At 60.2% G+C, this 15,898-nt stretch overlaps 1 protein-coding gene across 1 annotated transcript in view; it reads left to right on the top strand.

Moving 5' to 3' along the window:
* Positions 1-15,898, top strand: part of PAXIP1 (PAX interacting protein 1) — a 52,866-nt gene that overhangs the window by 34,681 nt on the left and 2,287 nt on the right. Inside the window, 11 exon segments of the mRNA XM_029954314.1 lie at positions 1-50; positions 391-485; positions 3,733-3,828; positions 4,649-4,786; positions 5,397-5,518; positions 5,817-6,001; positions 6,701-6,744; positions 8,141-8,211; positions 8,812-8,914; positions 9,688-9,856; positions 15,633-15,733. The exon segment at positions 1-50 is cut by the window's left edge and continues 99 nt beyond it. Of these exon segments, the coding sequence (XP_029810174.1) occupies positions 1-50; positions 391-485; positions 3,733-3,828; positions 4,649-4,786; positions 5,397-5,518; positions 5,817-6,001; positions 6,701-6,744; positions 8,141-8,211; positions 8,812-8,914; positions 9,688-9,856; positions 15,633-15,733 (1,174 nt within the window).

Genomic DNA, 15,898 nt, shown 5'->3' on the forward strand with positions numbered 1-15,898 from the left:
ACAGCCCGTGCCCCCGCCCCCGCTGTTCGGACACGACCCGGCCGTGGAGAGTGAGTGACCCCGTGTTTTTCCCTCTTCTAAGGCTCGTGGGCAGGCGCCCGGGTTGGGGGAGGGCTCCCCGAGGGGACGTGCGTCTGGCGCCTGACACGGGCCCGCTGACCTGGGGCGGCGGCGCCCTGACGGGAGCACCGGGGCCCCTCCCGGGGCTCGACGTGGCCGCTTAGTCCGCTCGGCTGAGCCAGTGTGTGCCGGGTGTTTCAGCTCGGGCCGCGTGCGTCGCGGTCCCGACTGCTCCGCGTCAGAAATGCACGTGTCAGGTAGCAGCGCAAACGTTTCAGCCTCTGTGCGCGTGCTCAGGGGGGCTTATGTCATTGTGTGATTCCGTTCCAGTTCCCGAGGAAGGGTGCCTCCTGGGCTGCGTGTTCGCGATCGCCGACTACCCGGAGCAGGTGTCGGACAAGCAGCTGCTGGCCGCCTGGAAGAGGGTGAGTGGGGCCCCGGGTGCCGCCCCGCAGCGACCCCGCACGGACGCGGGCGGCCTGGGGCTCGGGTGCACCCCGCACTGAAGCCTTCCTGCGCGCAGGCCGAGCTGGGGCTCACGCGGCTGCGCTCGCTGGCCTGCGCGTGTTTGTGTTGTGACCGTATCACGGCGTTTTTATTTCGACACTCGTGACCTTGGGCAAATAAGTCACACTTCTGGGGTTTTCGTTTATTTCTGTCGTGAGGGGAAATGTTGGACTTAATCATTTTTCACGTTCTTTTGGCTCCTAAGTTTTGAGGGGCGTGGATTATTTGTACATAACTGGGGTGTGAGCATGCGCTCAGGTTTTGGTGCCCCGGGAGGGTGACCGTCAGCCTCTGTGCCCAAGGGTGAGTGTGGGGCAACCTTGGGCCCTCCAGCTGGGAAGGGCCCCCAGAGTCTCCAGTCTGGTTGGGGACGCAGTCGCTGTGCTGAACTGTGTTGTGTGTCGGCCTTCAGAGAAAAGGACAGGTACACGCTTTTCCCATTAATGCCACACATCAAAATAGACTCAAATTAAAAGAGAAAGAAAAACAAGTGTGCTTCAAGCACGTCTTAAGTGCACTTCCCAGACAACATTCCTGCTGTTGAAGCCCAGCCCTGTGCCAAGCGTGCGTGGGGCGCAGGGAACACTGGGAATGTGCGAGGTCGAGAAAACGGCTGCCTGGGAGGAGGGGGAGGGGCAGGACAGCAGGCGCAGGGAGCCAAGGGGAGACCGTCCTTGAGAGAGGTGAGCGGGGACAGGGGGCCCCTGCACTCGGTTGTAAAGGCAAGTAGGCGTCGGCATTGATGGTGCCCAGAGAGGGCGGCGGGCACAGGCTCCCGGCCAGGCTGTCCCTTCCAAGCCCGCCTTCCTGTGCACGGTACGAAGCTGGACTTTGCCCCCTGGTTATTACAGCACACGGGAAACGGAGAGATGGACCCTCACACCATGACACGTTGAGTGAAGGGAGTGCAGGCGGTGACTAGGCCAGCTGGGAGATGCAGGTAGCCTGAACCGGGGCAGCGGGCAGGGGAGGAGGGGGAGAGGCCCGGCTGGGAAGCACGGAGCAGGAAACTCTGACCGTCACTGGAGTTAGAAGGTGATGGGTAGAAACTGGCCTTGAGAGAAGTCGAGTGACTCAAAGAGACGAAAGAGAGAAAAGTTTGCTTCTGTTTGAAGCTCCGGGGTTAGTCCAGGAGGGTGCGTAGCGAAGGACAGGACAGCCAGGACAGGGGGAGCGTGGGCAGGGGCGCGTGGAGAGGGACGGGCGCTCGCCGTCATGCCCGGCCCAGGGCTTGGCGAGAACCGCAGCCTGGAGGCTGTTTGGCGTCCCAGGGTGGCGCATGTGTCACGGAGCAGCTGCCGTGTCTTCGGGCCCCGAGGAAGAGCGTGCCCGACCCCGGATGTCGCGGCCCGTGTGCTGGTCACGCACCGCGGCGGTGCCTGGGAATGTGGCCCGGGCGGAGGCGGGAAAGGAACTTGCTGGGCGAGGGCAGGGGCAGCAGTGGGCAGACGTGGATGGGGGTGGAGGGGGCACCTGCCTTGCTCCCTGGTGTGATCTGATGTGCTATGTCGTGCCCTCTGCTGTGTGACATGTCCCTGCAACACGGTGACTCCCGGCAGGGGACACCTGTCCTGTCACCTGGCGGTTCTGCGTGGGTGGGGACCCTGCTGGGCCGTGGCTCAGGCGCTGTGCTTCCGGGCAGGCAGGGGAAACGGGTGGCAGGAGCCACAGGGCCGTCCGTGGGGCTAGGGCAGCGCGGGCCTCCCCCGGGGCAGTGACCTGAGGCAGAGCCTCGGGAAGCCACAGTGTCGTGGAGGCCGTGTGCGGTCACGGCTCCGTGTCCTGTTGGTTCAGCCCGAGCCCAAGCAAGGGGCCGACTCTACTCCCGAGGGGGGCGTGCCAGGGGCCTGTGGGTGCCGCTCCAAACCCCCCGCGATGCTCTTGTGTCACAGTCTGGGAGTGACGCGGTGAAAGGTACTAGAAGGGCTAAGAGAAAAGAAAGACAGGTGGGGGAGGGGATACAGCTCTGACTGAGGGAGCCTCCAGGCAGGGGGTAAACCGCAGGGGGTCAGGAGATGCGGATTGGCGGGAACATGCTCGCAATCCCGGGAAGACCCGCTGGCACCGAGCGTGCTGGGGCGGGGCGAGGAGAGCAGGGCCCTAGAGGTTGCTGGTTGTGTCCCGTGCCTTCACAAGCCATGTTGGTGAGCTGCTGGAATAAGAACTGGTGATTTTTTTGAGAGAGAGTATGAGTGGGGGCGGGATTGAATGGAGGAGAGAGATTCCCAGGGAGGTTCAGCACCGTCGGTACAGAACCTGACGCAGGGCTCGATCCCACGACTGCGGAGGTTCTGACCAGAGCCAAAATCAAGAGTCCGATGCTCGACCAACTGAGCCCCCAGGCGCCCGTCATTTCAGATTTAGAGAATAAAAGAAACAAGGGGCGCCTGGGGGCTCAGTCGGTTAAGCGCCCGGCCTCAGCTCAGGTCATGATCTCACGGTTGGTGGGTCCCAGCCCTGCGTCGGGCTCTGTGCTGACAGCTCGGAGCCTGGAGCCTGCTTCGGATTCTGTGTCTCCTTTTCTCTCTGACCCTCCTGTGCTCGCTCGCTCGCTCTCAAATATAAACATTAAAAAAAGTGTTTAAAGAAACTAAACGAAGCAGAATTGTTTTGTGGGGAAGATTTTTTTTTAACTAGACAGTGGAAGTCTGTCCTTTCTGTCGCACGATTCTTGGACTCTGACATATGCCACCAGCGCCCCGTAAGGCCACAGAATTGCTGCCTCAGCCCCAGGACAGAATCTGTTGCTGAAGATCAACTTTGGTGTTTGCTAACTTCCTGCTCCTTTTCCTTCTAGAATAGTGGCTCTTAACCAGGGTGGCTCTGCCCCCCAGGGGACGCTTGGCAGTGTCTGAAGGGTCACAGGTGGGCGGGTACGTAGCACAGGGAAGCACCGGCAGAGAGGCCCCGCTGCAGAAAGAGCACATCTTTTCTCTCCTCTTTTCCTCTGGAAATTCAAATTAAATGCATGTTGGAGTTCAGTTTTATTTAACGGTGCTGGGCAGAAACACCTGTAAACATAACCAACAAGTATCGTATATACTTTGGTGAAAAAAAAACAATACAAATAGAGGGTGGGCCCTTCTAGTAGCGGTCTGATTGGAAGCTGTGTCCTGGCCCCCGGGCCGGAGGTGGATGCCGACTCTGGGTCTCCCGTGTGTCTAGATAATCCAGGCGCACGGCGGCGCCGTGGACCCCACGCTGTCCAGCCGGTGCACGCACCTCCTCTGCGAGAGTCAGGTCAGCGGCATGTACGCGCAGGTGAGGAGAGGGGCGGCTGCGCGGGGACACGGAGTCTGGTTACTGCTCTGTTCGGAAGGGACCTTTTCCTTCCTCCGAAGATGGCAGAGTGCCTTCTCCCCGGTCTTTGCTGGGACAGAGGACTTCACGGACCCCTGGCCTGCCGTTTCTCTGAGTCCAGTCCAACCCTGTGACTGAGCCGTGGGTGGAGGCAGGCTCTCCCGCCGTCGCGGGGCCCTGTGACCTCCTGCCGGGCACGGGCTTGCGTGCGGTCACCTCGTCTGTGGCCTGAGTTTCGTGGCTTCTCGCTTCCTGGCAGCGAGCGTTCTGGTGGACAGGGCCCTGTTGACGTGTGGGTGACAGGCGGCCCCCCAGACTGCTTGTCAGCCCTGGAGCCTTTTTCTGGATCCACTTTCCAACAACAAATGTAGAAATGCTTGTGAGGTTTTGCTTTTCTCGTTCCCTGTATGGGGATTTCAGGCGGAGCCTGTTCTTTTTTGGGCCCCCTGTTCTGACCGGGGAGTTTTAGTTGGGTTTTGACGGTCGTAGACACGGTCCCGCTCCACGGTGGTTTTTCAGGTCGTGACAACACGTGTGCCCTTGCCCCCCTTGTGGGCTCTCGTTGGTGTGGCCATCACACTCCGGGTCACGTGACGCTTCACCTGGTGCCCCGGTGTCATTTGTTCCTTTGGCAAATCGGGGGCTGCATGTCTCAGCAGTCCTCCGGGGCCTCCCCGAAAGGTGCGGCGGTGGCTGCAGGCCTCACGGTCCCGTGTGTGGCCCTGAGTGAGCCTGCGGCCACAGAACGCCAAGCCCTACAACCGCGAACTCTGTCTGCCAGGCGATCCGGGAGAGGAAGAGGTGTGTCACCGCGCACTGGCTCAACACTGTCCTGAAGAAGAGGAAGATGGTGCCGCCCCACCGCGCCCTGCACTTCCCGGTGGCCTTCCCGCCCGGGGGCAAGCCCTGTTCTCAGCACGTGAGGGACATGGCTTTGCTCGCTCTCCTCCAGCAGAGCCGTCCTGCACGGCCCTCCGTGTCCCCCCTGGGTCCTGGGCCCATGTGACCCCAGGCTTCCCCTGCCCGGCCCTGAGGACCCCGGTGGCTTGAACACCTCACTTCCCGGGCTCCTTGCAGCACAGGCTCTGGCCCGTGGGAGAGTCTGACCGGGTCCCTGAGGTCTTGGGGACAGGACTTGGAGTCCTGGAGGGGAGCAGGGTCACGTCCCGGGTCTGGTGTCCGAGCAGCGGCCGCGGGGCAGGGCCTGCTCTGACGGCCTCAAACAAGGCCCGGCTTGTGCTCACACGCTTAGTGCCGCGGCCTTGTCCCAGTGACGGCAGCGGTGTCCCCGTCACGCAGACGCAGCTTCCCCTACTTGCTGTCACAGTCTTCTCTCCCGTCGGCTACATTCGTAGCCTGTGTCCCGTGGACAGGATGCTGGCCTTGACACTGTTGGGAGGAGTTCCCGGCTGTCTCCGGGGGCGCCAGGCGCAGAGCGGGAGGGCACGTACACAGAGCAGGCCTGGAGACGGAAGCGTCGCGGGTTGCAGTGTCCCCGCATCTTGGCCTTACTTGGTCTCTGTGTTTAGATCATCTCCGTGACCGGATTTGTCGACAGCGACAGAGATGACCTGAAGCTCATGGCTCACCTGGCCGGCGCCAAGTACACGGGCTACCTGTGCCGCAGCAACACGGTGCTCGTGTGTAAGGGGTGAGCACAGCGCCGGGCGACTCGGTCCGGGGCGGTGGGAACGTGGCCGGCTGGGGCAGGGGCGGCCTGGTGCTCCGACGCTGGCTGAGGTGGCCCTGGAGCAGCGCGGCGAGCTACAAGAGCGAGGGAGGCGCCGGGGGCAGGGGGGGGCGTGCGGCGCACGGGGCCTGCGGGGTCACGGTCACCGTTGCTGAGGCGGCCCTGCTGTTGCTCTTACACCAGCTGGAAGATAAATGTTGGAACGGTAGACGATGCTGACGTTTAACGAAGTGTGTTTTTTCCTCAAAAACGAACAAAGGCCAACCGGCCTGAAGTACGAGAAAGCCAAGGAGTGGCGGATCCCGTGCGTGAACGCGCAGTGGCTGGGCGACATCCTCCTGGGGAACTTCGAGGCGCTGCGGCAGGTGCAGGACGGCCGCTACACCACGTTCCGCCTGCCGGAGCCCTTCGCCCCCGCCCCGCACCTGGTGGCCAGCCTGCTGGGTGAGCGGCGCTGCCTCCCGGGCCCCCTCCCCCCTCCGCTCCTGCCCGGGGGGGGGGGGGGGGTGCTCCGTGGGTGGTGGTCGCATCTGCCCTTCCGGTAGGTGCCCGGGGACAGGAGCGCTCGGGGCCTCCCCGGACGTGCGCGCCTGCACTGGGGGCCAGCGCCGCCTTCTGCCTGCTGTCCTTGCTGGGCGGGGCAGGCATGTGCGGGCGGCCGCTCGCCCTGGGCCGCACTGGGACACTCGGCGGAATGCTCCAGAACGTGCCCGTTCAGACGGCCTGAACAGGCTCCGTTTCCAAAGTGCTCGCTGAGTTCGGTTTCTGGATGGCTCTTCCTAGGGTTAAGCCACAGTCGGCTTCCTGGGGACGCAGCTGCCCGTTTGACTTGAGTTCTGGAAGGTTTACAAAGACTCGTGGTCGGTCCCTGAGGCCGTCCCCACGGGCATCGTGCAGGGAGGTGTGTCGGCCCCTCGGCCAGCCCGACGTCCCTGCGGGGTCCTCGTGGTCCTCGCCCGGGGGACCCCCAGCCCCTGGCCCCCCGGGCACGTTCCCGCAGCCGCCAGCTTCAGCGTGTGCTTCCATCCGTCCTCAGTGTCGTCAGCCACGCCACCCACGTTAGCAGCCCCGGGAAAGCGCTTTACCAGCAGGCTTGTCTGTCCCGAGAGCGTCTTGTGGTAAACATAACTCGTTTCCCTCTAGATGCCTGGAGAGTCCCGCTGAAGGTGTCGGCAGAGCTGCTGATGGTACGTCCCGCCTGTGGCCGGTCCCCTGGGCATCCCTGCCCTGCAGACTTGCGTCTGGACACTCGGGACGCTGAGCACTTTGTCAGCGTAACGACGGGAGGCCGGGTCTTCCCCTGTCACAGGGCGTGTGGCACGTGCTGGGTCTCTCCCGCCCCTCAGTCGTGGTGCTGCCGTCGCTGGTCCGTGCCGGTGGGGAACACGGCCCGCCCGGAGGCCCGTGGGGCTGCTCGAGGGGCCTTGTGCGTCCCCGTCTCACGCGCGTGGTGGTGGCGCGACAGTGTCTCTGGTTTCCCATGTCCCCCTGCCGTCAGCACGCTGTGACTCTGCTCCCGAGCCAGCAGCGCTCCCTGATGCTGGGCGGGGGCTCGGGGGCCCGAGAGGGTGAGGCGTTTAGGGTTCTGCACGCGTCACCAAGGGACTTGAGTCCGGCACCTGCTGGTTCTCAGCCCCCCTCAGTGCTGCAGATGTGACTCAGGTTTGTGTCCCCGTGAACAAGCCGAGGGGACCCTCCTGTCAGGGTCCTGGGATGACCTCCCCCGCTTGTTGTCCACACCGAACCTGGGAGCTGTGCACAGTCGCCCGGAGCCCTTCAGGTGCCCGCAGGCTAACAATGACGAGTCTGGTCATTCTGATTTCTGTAACACGCAGCTGGCTCTGGCACATGAGCGGAAATAAAGGTTCTGACTCACTCGGGAGAGAGGTGATGCTGGCCTGCTGGGAGAAGGTGGGACGCAGTCATGTTCCCCCCCACCCAGGGGCCCGGACAGCGGGTTCTCCTGTGGATTCATGTCCATGATCACAGAGCCGCGGGTCCTAGGGACTGGGGGCCGATTCACCTTTGTTCCTCATTGCTGCCGACGCATGGAGTGTGGAGACTCCAGAGTCAAGGGTTGTGTCCTCGTCAGGGTGAGGGTCCGAGGAGGCAGAGCCCGGCCCCGCATTGGGCAGGCTGGCTGGTCTCCCGTGTTCACTGGGACTCGGAGTCTGGTTGTCTGGCTGCGGCAGCAGGTTGAGGAAGTGTGAGCGTAAACGCACAAGACGGGCACACAGTAAAACAAAGGAGACGCGAGTTCGCCGCTCCAGTCTGGCCATGCGCGCTGTGGTCCGTCCGGGGAAGGTTCTGGGAGCTGCCCCGGGCCGTGGTTCTGGTGCAGGAGCAGCCGCGCTCTAGGGGCATCGTTGCAGGAGTGTGTTTTCCAAATCCCATCTCAGGACAGCAGACGACAGGGGAAAAAGCGGGGATGGGCACACGGGGCCTCCCCAGAAAGCCCGCTTGCTCCCGGCCAGCATCCCCCTCGCCACCGTCGGGGCACGAGCTGGCCTCCGCGGGGCGACATGTGTGGGCGGCTGCCGTTTCCTGCACGGCCGACTGACGCAGACGTTGGTGCGATTACAGGGCATGAGGCTGCCTCCCAAACCGAAGCAGAACGAAGTGACCAACGTGCAGCCTTCCTCCAAAAGAGCCAGGTACGGGCCCCCTTCCCGCCGCTGCAGTCAGGGTTCTCTGCAGGCCTGGGGTAGAAAAGGCCACAGGTCATGATCTCCTGGTTCATGGGTTCAAAGCCCGTGTCGGACTCCGTGCTGACAGCTCAGAGCCTGGAGCCTGCTTCAGAGTCTGTGTCTCCCTCTCTCTGCCTCTCCCCTGCCCACGCTGTCTCTGAAGACTGAATAAACATTTAAGAAAATAAATAACATGTGAGCTTAAGTCACATGGCTGGCTTTGTGCCTCCTGGTGTAAGGCAGTGGACGGGGGGACGGCGCCTGCGGGAGCTGTGACTCCAGGGACCCTTGGTCCCTGCCTGCTTCTTAAAGCCCTTGGAGACCTTTGTAATGGGCGGGGGCCGCTGAGGAAGAGGAGGTGTTGGCCTGAGCCCCGGCTCCTGGGTCCCTGGGGGTGACCCTGTAAAGGCGGGAGGTACGGTCAGGTCCTCGCGCTTTCCCCTCACAGAAGAATCCCCACGCGCTTCAAGCTCTGAAAGCCTGTGCAAACTATTAGAATGTGCTGTTTGCTAAACAATGTTTTTATTTTAAGTAAACGAAAAAGTAACTTCTGTGTTTATTTTGCAGAATTGAAGATCTGCCACCTCCCACAAAAAAGCTAACACCAGAATTGACCCCTTTTGTGCTTTTCACCGGATTCGAGCCCATGCAGGTTCAGCAGTACATTAAGGTGAACTTCCAGTCCGCGTTCAGGGGGAGTTTCCGCGCTCTTCCTCTGTGTGCGTATTTGCTTTGGGCAGCGGAGCATCAAAACAGCACAGCAACGTGCTGACGCAGTCTTCATGGCGCGAGCTTAAGAGAGCAGGGGCAGTGACCTTCGTCATGAGTAGTCAGGTCGTGATCTTCACCTCGCTCCGTGTTTTTACCCTGGCGTTATTGCTCTCCTGATGGTAGAACATACCACTCGGGTGAGCAGGCCAGGACCCCCGTGGACAGCCCTGTGAGCCCAGGCACCTGCTCGGGGCGGGGCAGCCGTCCGGGGGCGGTCCTCGCCTTGCTGGCGTCTTGGAGGCGGCCTCGGTGTACGCTGGCCTGGAGCGCGTGGCTTCCTTCTTCCTGCCTCTCGGGGTTTTAAGGAGAAGAAACGGTTATAAATGCCGTCAGTTTAGCACAGTTTGATTCCTTCACTTTTGGCACTGAGAGCTTTCTAGACGTCCTTGTCTTCTTAGGCGCTTTGGCTAGAATTTTCACAGAGACTCTGTCACTGAGCCTCGTTAATGCCCGTTTCAGCTTTGAAACTGGGCATGTCCACGCCTTTTCATGATGTGTGCCGCCTTCTCCAGGCATCGCGTCCATGGGGTGTGTTCCGGGGGCCGCGGGGGCAACTCCGGACACGCACCTGTGCGCTGGGAGCCCCGGGTCCCGCTGTCCGCCAGCCGCGCTGCCCCCCCTGCGGCTGGTGCGGTGCGCCGCCCTCACCTCCGCTCTGTGCCCTCCTTCCAGAAGCTCTACATCCTCGGGGGCGAGGTCGCCGAGTCCGCGCAGAAGTGCACGCACCTCATCGCCAGCAAGGTGACGCGCACGGTGAAGTTCCTGACGGCCATCTCCGTGGTGAAGCACATCGTGACGCCCGACTGGCTGGAGGAGTGTTTCAAGTGCCAGACGTTCGTTGGTACGTAGCGGCCGCAGCTCCGTTTCCCTGTGGGAAAGCGTTGGTTTTTCTCCAGCTTAACTCCACTTTCATCCCAACAGAACACCTCGCTTATTGCTCTCAGTGACTCACCATTAAATTTAAAAAGTGCTTCCACGTCCCAGCGAGTCATTTGGTGTCTGCGTTGTGCCGTGTATCAGGCTTTGGCGGCTTGAACGTTAGGGGAAATAGGGCCTCAGCCTTGCCGCTTGCAGGTCCTGGCGCGCGTGCTGTGTGGACACAGGCTATACAGCGCGATGCTGGCATGCACCGTGGGACCAAGGGACGGCGTCCCGGCACAGCTGTGACTGCGGGCTCCGGTGTCACCCAGGGTGTCGGGAGCGCAACCCTCCCAGGCGGCCACACTGAGAGACCGCAGAGAAAGCACAGGTTTCCTTAGACGGATCAGTGCACCGAAGTGTGTTCAGCAGAAGCAGCAGCCGTGTGAGCCCCCCTCCTGCCCGGTGTGGTGCTCCCAGCCGCCAAGTGAACCCCCCTCCTCCCTGCAGCCGTGTGAGCCCCCCCAGCTCCCGGCTGCCGTGTGAACCCCCTCCTCCCCAGTGTGGTGCTCCCAGCAGCCCACACGCTCCCCACGCACAAGGCCTGCGCCCTTGCCTGGCTGCTGGTGCAGGTGGAGCGGGAGAGGCGGTGCGTGGACCCGGCCCAGGCTTCACCGCCCTCTCGCTGTGGTGCTGAGGCTCTCCCTTGGGGCCCCTGCCCCATCACGGACAAGTCACCGGCCCCTCGGGTCACACCCGCTCTCGGGTTTCTCTGTAGCCACCTGCCCCCTTCGCTGGGCGCTCCTCCCACTTCCTCAGCCACAGCTGCCTGCTTGCCCCTGGGGCGGGGGTGACTTGGCTGCGCCAGGCCAGCCTCCCGTGCTCGCTGCCCTCGCGCTCTGACCTGACTCAGCCCTGATGGGGACAGGCCCGCGTCGTGTTCTCAGCTACTGGTGTTTAAACCCGATTCAGTTTTTTCTGTAAGAAAATTAACATAAAGCGTGTATATTTTAACGTTCATATAGTCTAACATACAGATGAGAAATTATGGTCCAGAAAAAAAACTCGTTTTCAGAAAGTTCCATGATGTTCTATCCAAGTCAGTCATAGGAAAGAACCATTTACGTGAAAATCAGGAACGATGAAAACACCTGAATTCTCAACTACGCTAACACAGTCCATTTCTGTCGTTCCTGGTGTCCCGGCCTACAGAACCAGGTTCCTGAGCGCAGAGCCATCGCTCCCAGAGGAAGCAGGGCCGGGCTCCTCCAAGCCTCCCTCCGGTCCCGTCCCCATCAGCCAGTCCATACACACCCTCGTGTGTATCCGGAAAACCTTGTTCTGCGTGTGCGCAGTGTGAAAGAGCCCGTGTTACCACCTGCTCTTGGCCCGCTCGCTCTGAGCGCCTGGCCGCCGAGTAACCGACACCGAACAGGGCCGCCGGGCCTCTCGAGGCCTCTTTCCCGGGAGCACGGCGGCGCTTGGCGCCCGGGCCTTTGATACCAGAGTCCCCAGCAGAAAGCACGGTGCGTGGGGGGATTCGCACTAAACAGACCACAGAATGGAACCCTGTCTGTGGTGTGAAGTGGATGGAGGCCCGGCATTAGCTTGTTCGGCCGCTGCTGTGACCGTGTGCGTCTGGTCCTCCCGTTTGCCACCGCTGTGTGCGTGCCGCGGGAGAGAGCCGTAGCAAGCAGGCAGACGCACAGTGCAGCATCCACAAGTCACGAGGAGAACTGCAGAGTCTTCCCATTGAAATTCATGTGTTTGTTCTTAAAAGATACTAATGAAATAACAAATGCAGGCAGAAGAAAACATCTGTGGAAACAAGGAAAGCTAGAGATCGGCTCCCAGTTTTTTTTGTAAGAGTTGTGATCTTTGGGAGGAGATGGGCTGTTCCTTAACTGAAATTTGAGTTGCTTATTAATTTACCACGTTTGCCAGTTTGTGACACGTGATGCTCTTTTGTAAACTTTACAGTGTTCTCGAGGTCACACAAGTTTGGGTTGACTGTCCTTTATTTCTAGCACGATTGTTGATCTTGAGGGTAGAAGGCGGGTTAGTGGTGGTATAAACACTTACTATTTAATAGTAACTATTCACGCGTTTTATGCTTGATCCTCCCAATTTCCAGACATGGGAATTTTTCCGATTTATAAGCGCTGCCTCGTCTAGACGTCCTGCGGCCGCACCCCCGCCGCACGCATGCTCCTCCGGCGCGCTCGTTCCCCTCGGCAGCGTGCCCGGACGCCTCCCCCGTCTTCTCACGTGCTAGCTCGCTCCTGGTTGACGCTGGGCGATACTCCCTCGTCTGCACGGAGCACGGTTTATCTGTTCGCCTCCCGAAGGGCGTCTGGGCTCTGCCGCCTTCTGACGGTTAGGAGCACAGCCGCTGCCGTCACCCGTGCATGGCCCGTGTGTGGATGTGAATGTTCACCTCCTGGGAGTCCGTGCCCAGAGCTGGGATTGCTGGGCCGTCTGGTAAAAGTGGGTTTGCCTCCCGAGCTGGCTGCGCCGTGTTGCGTTCCTGCCGCCACACCCTGGCTGGCGTTTGCCGTTGTCAGGGTTTGGGGTGCCCACCGTTTTAATGGCTGGAGAGCTATCTCGCTGTTGTAATTTGCGCTTCCGTAATGACACATAGCGTGGAGCGTCGGTTGTCGCGGTGTCTTCAGTGGTGCCACGTCTGTTCAGATGTCTTGCCCGTTTCTTAACTGGGCTGTCTTCTTACTGACTCATAAGAGGTCTTGGTATATTTTATATAGCAGTCCTTTAATCAGATGTGTCCTTTGGAAATACTTTCTCCCAGTCCATGGCTTGTCTCATTTTTTTGAGATTGTCTTCCAGAGAGCAGAAGTTTTCAATTTTATTATTTTTCTTTCATGTTTATTTCTGAAAAAGAGAGCACGAGTAGGGAACAGGCAGTTGAGAGAGGGAGACAGAATCTGAAGCAGGCATCAGGCCCTGACCCGTCAGCACGGGGCCCAACGTGGGGCTCAAACCCACGACCTGTGAGATCGTGACCTGAGCCGAAGCCGGTGCTTAACCGGCGGAGCCGCCAGGTGCCCCAGAAGTTTTTAGTGTTAATGGAGTCCAGATTGTCAGTTACTTCTTCCACGGATCATACCTTTGGTGTTGTATCCAAAGTCACTGCCGTATTCAGGGTCATCTAGGTTTTTCTGTGTTCTAGGAGATTTATAGTTTGTGTTTTACATTTCAGTCAGTGATACATTCTGAGTCTAGATTCAATTTCTTGCATGTGGACGTCTGGTTGTTGGAAAGACGGTCTTTGCTCAGTCATATTGCCTCTGCGCCTCTGATGAAAACCAGTTTAACTGTTTCTTGGGTCTGCCTCTGGGCTTCTCTCCATTGGTCCATCTGTTCTTTTGCCAGCGCCACCCGGCACCCAGCGCCGTAGCGCTGAGCAGGGTCCGTGCCAGCCCCCATCTTCGTCCTGTCCTTCAGTGTGGAGCCGGCTGCCCTGGATCTTTTTCTCCCTGTAAACTTTAGGGTCAGTTTGTTGGTATGTGCAGAGGGTTTGTTTTTAATACATATTTCAAAACATTTTGCTTTGCCAAAAGTGTAAGTTCTCAAGAATAGTGACCATAGGTTACAGTAATCTGAATTTTTACTTTCACATTCATTTCTTAGACCCATCTTTTAGCATTTTATGGATTTTTCAACATGTTTGGCTTTTGAATTAATCTTTCTAAAGAGTCCCCAGCTTAGCAGACAGTTGCAGAGACAGTACGGATGGCTGCTGCTTCCCGAACCATGAACGGGCACGTTGCCAAGATGACGCGCCGTCACCCTGAACACGGTCCTGTGTGGCCCACACGAGGACACGCTGCCCGACGGCCCTGGCACAGCCCTCAAAGTCGGGGTGTGCTGCCGCCGTCCCGCACGCCCCATTCGGCTCTGCCTGCTTGTCCCGGGGATGTCCTTCCACGAAAGCCAGAGGGTCCGGCTCAGGACCACACGTGGTCGTCACATCGCCGTGCAGGTGTGCCTGCCGCTTCCCCCGGTGGGCGCCGTGGCCTCACACCGCTCCTGCCTGGGGTGTGCAGCTCTGACCTGCCGTGTCACTGGAGGGGGGGGGTCACGGGGACCCCTGGGTGCGGGCGCTGTCTGCCGGCCTCCTCTGCCACAGTAAGTCTGTGAAACGGTCCGGTGTTACCGCTCCTCTGAGCTAATTCCTCTCCTGTGTGGAGTCCTTTTCAGTTTCATTCCGTGGGTTGTTACCGTGTTGACCGCGATGCCTACACTGCCTGAACTAGACAGAGAGCCATTCCGGCTTCAGGGCCCCTCGGTCCGTCCCCTCTCTGTTTGAACACTCTGGCTTTTGGCACAGGAACGTCCTGGGCTTTTCTGCTGTGTCTGTAAATCCCTTCTCCCACAGCGAGCAGCCTGGCTTCCAGAAGGCTACGCGACTTTCTTACCTAGCTCCAGTGTGGGGGCCCTGCCTCCCAGCAGCACTGTGGGCGCAAGGCCCCCCAGCGCCGACGTGGCCCGAGAGCTTCAACCTGTGCTGGGGGCATATTTTTGTAGTTGCCGGTCTCCAGTTTGTATAGTTTGAGACACCACTTTCACAGACTGACTCTGGACGCACATTTCCACCGTGCTGCTGTGAAACGGTTCACTCTCAGTCGACTCTTCCCACAGACTCCTCCCAAGGGTCACGCAGCTCCTCCCTCACACCCGGGAGCAGCGCCCCCCGATCCTGGGGGCTCCCCGCCAGCTCTGGAGAAGGCAGACCAGCCTTGAGTTTTGCCCTAGAATTTACATCTCAGATATTTCACGTGTGACTGTATTTCATTTTTATTTCTCCCACTTTCTGACGTTCGTATCTTTTCCTTCTGAGAACAGTGTCGCCGCCCTCTCTGACCAGCTGGTCACTGGATCTTGTGTCTCTTTACAGACTGGCTTGCCTTTGCTCAGGGCGGGCAGAGCGGCCCACGAGCTTGGACTGGCTTCTACGTTTGCAGAGCGTCCTTGTAAGAGAAGGATGCAAAAGGAGCAGGTGTCCCCTCCCGCCGGCCCCAGCGGCCCGACTGGTGCCAGCCTGTGGGGGGCGGGGTTGCCTTGAGGCTGGAGCGCTTGTGACGCTGCTGGGTCATTACTACACACGGAGGAAGAAAGGGTTTTCTGGCCGTGAGACACGTGAGAGACGCTGAAAGCATTTTGTGACTTTTAACTTTTCTTAAGACGTTACCATGAGAACTCTGAAAACCAGTGACCGTTCCCCAAAGTCTTCTAAGTCGGGTGAAACTGTCCTAAGATGCTGTACACGGTCACGTCCCTAAAGGGAGGATGTTTTTGTTAGATCTTTAACACTTGACTGGTTGTCTGAGACTTGAGGTATTTCACACACGCGTCGGGTGTGACGCTGCTTCCGAGCTGGCTGTTCTGGTCCCCGTGGGCCCCCTGAAACCGTGCGAGGCAGTGGCAGCTGGCCGGGAGGGGAGCTGCAGCGGGGAAGGGGCCCCCCCACCTCTCAGTCCCTTTTGTCCTAAGTGCTTGTGACCTCTGGAGGTCAGGTCGCACCGTGCAGAAGGCGGTCCCGTCTTTCATCTGGTCTGGCTGTTTTCAGGGCACAGAGAGTGAGAGGCGACGGCTGGCGTCTCGGGACTCAGAGCTTTCCTGGGGAAACTGAGTCTCGAGCAACACTCTGGCTCCTGACTGGCGGCGAGACCTCAGGGGCAGCCCGCACACCCGTGTCCCCGAGTCTGCACTCCAGTGAGCGGGCGGCTCTTGTTTTCCAGATGAGCAGAACTACCTCCTCCGGGACGCCGAGGCCGAGGTGCTGTTCTCCTTCAGTCTGGAAGAGTCCTTGAAGAGGGCGCACGCCGCCCCGCTCTTCAAGGTACGCTTGGAGGGGGCATGTCCCCGTGGAGTGCGGGCGGCATGGCTGGAGGGGACACACGCTCTGCGGGGGGGGGGGGGGGGGGGGGGGGGGGGGGGGGGGGGGGGGGGGGGGGGGGGGGGGGGGGGGGGGGGGGGGGGGGGGGGGGGGGGGGGGGGGGGGGGG

Source organism: Suricata suricatta, chromosome 2 (genome assembly GCF_006229205.1).
Source record: "Suricata suricatta isolate VVHF042 chromosome 2, meerkat_22Aug2017_6uvM2_HiC, whole genome shotgun sequence".
Classification (NCBI taxonomy): Eukaryota; Metazoa; Chordata; class Mammalia; order Carnivora; family Herpestidae; genus Suricata; species Suricata suricatta.